The sequence below is a fragment of the Arachis hypogaea genome, chromosome 7, assembly GCF_003086295.3.
Source record: "Arachis hypogaea cultivar Tifrunner chromosome 7, arahy.Tifrunner.gnm2.J5K5, whole genome shotgun sequence".
NCBI lineage: Eukaryota > Viridiplantae > Streptophyta > Magnoliopsida > Fabales > Fabaceae > Arachis > Arachis hypogaea.
The window spans coordinates 22,984,084-22,992,313 of record NC_092042.1 but is presented as its reverse complement, the minus strand read 5'-3'; the positions used below and the strand labels follow the sequence as shown (position 1 = coordinate 22,992,313).

At 35.0% G+C, this 8,230-nt stretch overlaps 1 protein-coding gene across 1 annotated transcript; it reads left to right on the top strand.

The window, feature by feature from the left end:
- The first annotated feature begins 3,977 nt into the window (after positions 1-3,977).
- Positions 3,978-7,441, top strand: LOC112702817 (zinc finger CCCH domain-containing protein 66). The gene is made up of 2 exons (XM_025753998.3): positions 3,978-4,245; positions 4,930-7,441. The coding sequence occupies exon 2, from the start codon at positions 4,968-4,970 to the stop codon at positions 7,068-7,070; it is 2,103 nt and encodes a 700-aa protein (XP_025609783.1). The 5' UTR covers positions 3,978-4,245; positions 4,930-4,967; the 3' UTR covers positions 7,071-7,441.
- The last annotated feature ends 789 nt before the right edge of the window (positions 7,442-8,230 follow it).

Sequence of the window (8,230 nt, the reverse complement as noted above, 5' to 3'; positions counted from 1 at the left end):
AAATAACAAAGTCATTACTTTAAAAAAAAATAGTTCCAACTAAATTTGTAAAGAAATTAGAAAAATACGGAAAGATAAAAAAAATATATGACAATCATATTATAAATTATATTCATGGAAAATTAGATTATCCACACAAAAAATCGCTTTTCTAATTTTACGGTGGAGGTTTTAGCTCTTTAATCTACTATAATAGTTTTGGATGTTCAAAATTAAAGGTCTCAAAGAATGAAAGATTAGTTAAATCTGGAAGACACGTTGGACAACTAGAGATGAAAATACGTTGGATTAAATTATACTTCATTTTTAACAGATCAGATATATAATGTATTTAACTGATCTGATTGATTTTGTTAAGTATTAAGTCTAATCTATTATTGAGTTTGGCTTAGTCTAAAATTTAATAAAAGACTTTATCTATATAATTTTTTATCAAAATAAAAATAAAAATATTTAAAAAGTTTGTTTCTTTTAAAGTATTCAAAATATAAAAAATTATTTATAATAAAATATAATAAATTTAATTATTTTAATAAATTTTTTAATTATAAAAAATTATTTTTATATTTATTTATATTTTAATGGATTTTCAGAAAAATTTGGTATTTTTATTAAGCTATTTTATAAGTTTGGACCTGATTTATTGATAAAATTAGGATTTTAAATTAGTTTAAATTTAAAATTATTTTTGGATAGATCAGATCAGGTCAAATCGAATGTAGACCAGGTTGTAGGTCTTTGGCAGACGTCTGACCTAACTTATTTCTACTTCTAATCATAATCATTGAGTCAATTACCATCTCTACATTAGGGTTAGTAATGGGTAGGATAAGGTAGAGTACCTGCAGATTGAAAACTTTCTTAAAACTCTACCCTACTCTACCCGCGGGTTGATAATCTCTCAACCCTAACCCTATTCGCATAAAGTTCTAAACCTTACCCTACCCGACCTTATCCCAGAAAAAAAATTCAAGCAAATATAAAATTTAACCATAGCAAATTTCATACATATTAATAAAATAAAAAATAAAAAACTAAGTTCAAATTAAAATTAAAAACAATAAAATATTAAAAAAATCCAACATAAAATTACAAATAATATGATCATTAACTAGATTAGTGATTATTTAAAATTTTTATAAGAAAAAAATTATGAGTTCAACATTCACTTTTTTCACTGCATACATAACTTTTTACATATATTATGGGGTACGGATAGGGTATAGTAGGGTAGGATATACCCTGAACCCGTATCATACTCTACCCGTAAGTAAACTCGCACCGCACCCTACCTTACTCCGCAGTAGATCGGATAGACAACCTTACCCGAATAGATTAGTCTGAATTGGATATCTGTGAGTAGAGTATATATTGTCAGTTCTACTCTACACAAACAAAATTCATATTTTACGCTATATCTAGCTCTAAAAGAATGTCTCAAAATTCAATAAACGTTATTGTACAAATGCCCAAATTAACACTATAAGATGCTAATTAATTAAAATTTTCTTTCATGGTCTTTAAAGTTTTTTTGCATGTCGGTTTCTCGTCTTTAATCATAGTGTTATTTGAATTAAGTTTAATGGACGAAAATTTAGAAAACAACTAATATACCTATTTTTTAATAAAGTTATCCACCCTCATTTATACCTGAGACAGCTTAGCTTGAGTCAGTCAGTAATATTTAGCTAAAAAAAAAATTAGTTCAAGAATTTTACTTTTATTAATGACTCTATTTTTTTAAAAAATAAACTTATTCTAATAAAATTATAGTCAATTCACAGTTCTAGTAAACAGAAGAGATCTCAAGAGTCAAAGGTAAAAAAAAAAAATTATGAGTTTAATTTTTTATCTATATTTTTCTATGTTTTTATATATAATTTTACCATTACAAAAAACATAAAGCAAAGATTTAAATGAAAATCTATAAATACTACACAAATTATTCGAAACTATATATATTTTAAAGTGAAACTCATTTTTTAGTTTTTATATTATTCATTCTAAAACTAATTATTCTTTTATACAGTATTATCATGATTTGTTAACGAGTATTTTTATGGTGCTTATTAAATATTTTATTTTTTTAAAATTTATGTATTTTTTATTATTTTTAAAAGAGTAAACTACCGTTTCTACTCATGAAAATTGAAAACGCTACATATCTATCCAAAGAAAACAAAAATTATCATTTGTATCCATAAAAATAACTTTTGCAAGCAAAATTATCCAAACTCTAAAAAATTAAATAAAATTTTTAAACTACCATTCTCTCCATCACTACTCCTATCGTCTCTCCCTCCCTCTCTCTCTCTCTCTCAATGTTCTTTCAATGTTCTGAGCTATTCCAATCCCAAACTCTGCCACCACTTTTCTCCCCAACTACCATCATCATTGTTGCCATTACTATCACCACCACTGCCATCACCACCCTTCCTCCTCCCTCCACCTCTTCAACTCTGATTTCAACCGCAGACTCTGCTTCCCTCTCACCTTCCACCTCTTCCGACACTCCAACCCCGTCACCTCCCTCCTTACCAGTTTTGAAAGAAACTGGGGGAGTTTGAAAGAAACCATTAACCAACAAAGACCAAGTCATTGCAAACTTCAAGTAATTGGTGCAAGAAGAAGATCCATCACCCTTCTTATCCACCTCATCACCATTCACATTTACATTCACATTACCATTATTACTCACTGAGTTATGTGAGAAAATATCCAAGAAAACCTTCAAGGGAACCTTCATTGACAATCCTCTCTTCTTCTTCACATCGCAGATATGAAATTCACCACCTTGCTTCACCTGAGCAATCAAACAAACATCTTTTGAGCCTTTATTCTTGTGCCCTTATAGGAAGCAGTGCTTAAGATCTTTTGCAGCTTTTCGAATACCCACTTTTAAAGGAGACAGCGATTCCTTCACAACCTGAATGGAATTGAAGAAGGACTCAACTGGGTCTTTTCTAGACACTATTTTCTGATCAACCCTTAAAAAGTCACAACTTTTGAGTGTGTGTGCAGAAAAAATTTAAGCCGGTTCTCTAGAACCTGATCCGAATAGTCGAAATAATGGAAGCAAAGATATGTAATGCAGAAGCCTCTTTCACGTACTTTATGAATTTCGTTAGGGTGTTGAATTCCAGAGCCAGACAGTTAAGCTTGACAGTGATAGAAGATGGTGAGGATGATGAGGTTAACGAGAGTGACGGTTTACCTATCCCAACGGATCGCTCACACTGCTTGCAGCGTCTTTAGATCTAGAAGATGAGCATACGTTAGATAATTATGTTGGTGATGGTGGTGCTGATACTGTTGAGTCGCAATCGACATTGATGGGGGAGTGTGCGGTGAAGGGGTTAGAGTGACGGTTGAGGAGGAGGAGGAGGACGAGGACGAGGTGGTGATACTGAGCGGCAATGTGATCGATGTTAGAATTGGATCACCGAGAACATTGAGAGTGGAGGGAAGACGATAGTAGTAGTGGCGAAAAAGGATAATTTAAAAATTTTATTTAATTTTTTAGGATTTGGATAATTTTACATTTTTACTTGCAAAAGCCATTTTTATAAGTACAAATTATAATTTTCATCTTCTATAAATAGATATATCAACATTTTCAATTTTTATAGATAAAAATAATAAGTTACTCTTCTTAAAAAGTTAAAACTATTAACTCTTTTTCATAAAATTTTGTATTTTAAATTCAAAACCTATATTATTAATATATTTTTTAGTTTTTATATTACTTCCGTTAATTATGTCACATACAAAAGAAAAAAAAAAGTACAAAAGTCTGACTATGAGAAGTACTTATCTATCAATCCATATCTGTGCACCGATCCATAATTTCACAATAACAAGCTAAAAAAATTATATTAATTGTGCATCAAATTTAAACTATGATTATGTGACGCATGTTTTTCTGGTAATAATTAAACAAATAAATGGAATTGGTATGGTATGGAGGTGGAGGAACTGGTGACTGGTGAGGCAGCTAGGTGGGTTCCACTTTTTGACCAAAACCATAAAATCAAATTAATAAAAAAAGGATAACACAAAATCAAAAACTAAACTAAACTAAAGAAAAGTAGAAGAGGAAAAGTCTTCTCTTCTCTCTTCAAAAAAAGCCCTCTCCCCCTCCCTCACCATTTTAAAAGCTGTTGCAACAAAACCAGACTCAAAGGGCTTCATTCATCTCTCAACACAAAGCTTCGTTCTTTTGCTTTGTGTGTTTCTCTTGTTAAGGTATGCTTTCTCTATTTCTCTCTCTTTATCTCTCTCTAAAAAATTGAGCTGAAAAGAAATAGAAAAGGAACTTTTCTCCTTTTCTTTTTATATGTTTTTTCCTTCTCTTTTTTCTTTCCTTTTCCTTGGTTGCTAAGAAAATTATTGAGGTAACGGAAGGTATTAGTGTATTTTAATTGATGAAAGAGAATCGTTGATATGATTTTACATGTTTTATTTCCCATCCCCCCCCTTCCCCCTTCCCCCTTCCCCCTTCTTTCAAACTAAGGACAGGTTGTAATTTGCTATTTTTGGTTGTGTCTGCGGCGATTTCTTGTTATCTTCTTTTAATTGAATGATTTTTATGATTATCTGTTTATGTGTGACTATAAATAATCTTAATGAGTGAAAATAGGATGCTTGTTACAAATTCGTTAGTGATTCACGATTTTGGTAACTTGGTTGCTTGATATAATATGCATGATTTCATAATAATTTTATGAGTCGAGTTAGGTTTGCTCAAACAGTAATTGCTGATTACAAACTGGGGGAATAATATGCCACCTTAATTTTATGAGTCGAGTTAGGTTTCTGTTTTTGTTAGATTGAACTGAGCTTTTCACTTTTTTTGTGCTTTATATATGAAGTATAACACGTTTGGTGCCACGGTATCTTGAACCTGTTCTCTTTATGTGAAAATTTCAGATTCTTTTGAGCCCTAAAGGGAAGATTAAGATACATCCATGTGCAGCGGTTCCAACAGGAAACCTACTCAAACTGGTTTGGTTATGGAGGATGATTATGGAAGAGAAGAAGGGCAGCATCAAAAGATATCTGCTTTGCTTGAACTTGCAGCTGCAGATGACCTAATTGGTTTCAAAGATGCAGTTGAGAAAGAGGGTTGTGATGTTGATGAGGCCGGGTCGTGGTTTGGAAGGAGGCTTGGCTCAAAGAAAGTGGGTTATGAAGAGAGGACACCACTTATGGTTGCTGCTATGTTTGGAAACCTGAGAGTTTTGGCTTATATTCTTGGAACTGGCTGTGTTGATGTTAACAGGGCTAGTGGCTCGGATGGGGCTACTGCAATTCATTGTGCTGTTGCTGGGGGTTCTGCTGCTTCCCTCGAGGTTGTCAAGCTTTTGCTTGAATCATCGGCAGATGTTAGTACTGTTGTTTCAAATGGTAACCGGCCTTGCGATTTGGTTGTCTCTGGGGCTAACTCTATCCCCAATTCAAGGAAGAGGATGCTGCAAGCCATGCTGGAAGGTACAGTTGGTACTGACAAGACGTTAGAGGATGTAGTTGGCCAAATCGAGGAACAACAAAGGGAAAACGTGGTGAACACGCCCCGTGTGTTGAAAGATGGGGCTGAGCGGAAGGATTATCCTGTTGATCACTCTCTTCCTGACATAAAGAACGGGATATATGGTACTGACGAGTTCAGGATGTATACATTCAAGGTGAAGCCTTGTTCAAGGGCTTATTCTCATGATTGGACCGAGTGTCCCTTTGTTCACCCAGGGGAAAATGCCAGGCGACGCGATCCAAGGAAATACCATTATAGCTGTGTGCCTTGTCCTGAATTCCGTAAGGGGTCATGCAGCAAGGGAGATTTATGCGAGTATGCACATGGTATTTTCGAGTGTTGGCTTCATCCTGCCCAGTACCGGACCCGGCTTTGCAAGGACGAGGGTGCATGTACAAGAAGAGTTTGCTTCTTTGCACACAAGCCTGAGGAGCTTCGCCCCCTCTATGCTTCTACTGGTTCGGCTATGCCATCTCCTAGATCCTACTCCAGTGGTTCTTCATTGGATATGGGTCCAGTTAGCCCAATAACACTTGGTTCTCCATCTGTTATGATACCACCTGCGTCAACACCGCCTTTGACTCCTTCTGGATCTTCCTCTCCTCTCTCCGGATCCATGTGGCAGACTCAATCTAACATCCCAACCCTGCAGCTTCCTAGAAGCAGCAGATTGAAAACTGCTTTAGCTGCTAGCGATATTAATTCGGATACTGAATTGCTTATGCTAATGATGGATGAGATGACTGGTCTTTCCTCCCCTTCCGGTTGGAGAAATTCCTTGACTAATAATCCATCTTATCATTATTCTTTGGGCGATCGTGCTGCAGATCTAAATAGGCTTTCAGGAGTGATGCCTACTAACCTTGACGACACTTTTGGGTCTGTCGACCCGTCAATTTTGTCCAAATTCAATGGAATCTCATTTGATGCTGCAGGACCTCAGTTACATCTTCCAACTGGATTGCAGATGCGCCAGAACATGAATCAGCAGCTGCGAGGCTATTCTTCTGGCCTTCCTTCTCCGAAAGTGATTGGATCCCCAAAATCCAGGGTTGATCCATCAGGGGAACCGACTGCACTGGCTTTTAATCCAAGACTTGCTGCCTTTTCACAGCGGAGCCAGAGCTTCATCGAGCGCAGCATGGGAAACCGTCATTCTGAGGTTCCTTCGCTGGCCACCTCTGTGGCAGCAAAGCCTTCTTTGGCATATTCTCATTGGGGCTCTCATGATGGAAAATTGGACTGGCCGATGCAGGGCGAAGAGCTGAACAAGCTGAGGAAATCTGCTTCTTTTGGATTTCGAAGCAGCAGCAATATTCCCTCGCCCAGGGCTGCGACCAGAATGTCAGCTGCAAAAGTTGACGAGCCGGACGTGTCTTGGGTTAGCTCGCTTGTGAAGGACGCTCCGGCACAGCCAGAGCCCGGCCAGTTTAGTGCCGAAGATCAGCAACAGCTGCAATGTCATCTCAACAATGGAACAGATGTGATTCCAGCATGGTTGGAGCAAATGTACATTGACCAGGAGCAAATGGTGGCATGAGATCAAATGCTAATTATTGGATTGCGGCTCTTCCTTGCAACTCTCAACAGTTTCATTTATTTGCTAATTTATTTATTTGAGTTTTTATACAACTTAATTAGATGGAAAAGGTGTAAACCAAAGGTAAGATTAGACTCAAAATGCAAGAATATGTAGACCTGGATGCTTGTTTTGTGCTCCAGCAAGTCAGCAACTACCCTTTAGTCTAGGGTAATTAATTAATTTGATTTTTTTCCCCTAATCCTATTTTGTTATTAGTTATCATCTATTGAGTTGTAAGTTATAACTTTCAATTTATGCCAAAAGTTCAACAAAGTAGTGAAGATGTAATATTTTACATAAATGCCGATTCCCAATTTGCTTTTTACTCATTCATGGTCCTTTCATCTTTCTAAGTTTGTTTTGTATGCTGTTTTAACTGTTTTTGCTGTAGTTCTGTGAGTTATTCTTATTATTGCAGCAATGGAATAAGAATCTTAATTCATCTTGGGCAAAACTTAATCTTTCCAATTTTCACATGATATAGTGATATACTTTGCAGATAAAGAAAATGGTATTTACCCAATTACCCCTAACACAGGTCTTTATGTGTGTCGTGTTGATTAAAAGTACTTATGATGGCATAAGATTTTCTCTTATTGTAAAACAATTCTGAGCCACACAACTTTTTAAGTCGGTCCAATGAGGTTTTTTCTAAACATTGTTGAGCTACTATATGCATGCCACTTGTTATGTGTAAACAACACTACTTTTTGTAATTTTGAAAAAGAAAAAACCATTTAGTTTTCAACTTTTGTTTGATTTTTTCTTTTTGGATTCACGCAGAATCGTGAATGAGCATACGTTTGTGATTCACCGATTCTGATTTCATTTTGCTCCATCTATAACCATAAGTTGACTCAGCTACAGTTGCAGCTCCCAAAGAATGTAGAATTTTAATTGCATTTGCTAGTTAAAGATATGCTTTTAACAAACTTAATTTATTTTATTTTTTCAATTATTTGAAAATCAGAATAGTTTCCGTTGCTGTTCAATTGGCAATTGCAACTTATTTTGTTATTCTAAAATTTTCTTTTTTTTCTTTTTTCATTTTTCACATATTTCCTATTCAGTGATATGAGATTATAAAGAAAACAAATTACAAAAGTTTAACTTTTTTT

Excerpts from the sequence above, each read along its gene's own strand:
- LOC112702817 (XM_025753998.3), top strand. The coding sequence starts at position 4,968 with ATGTGCAGCGGTTCCAACAGGAAACCTACTCAAACTGGTTTGGTTATG.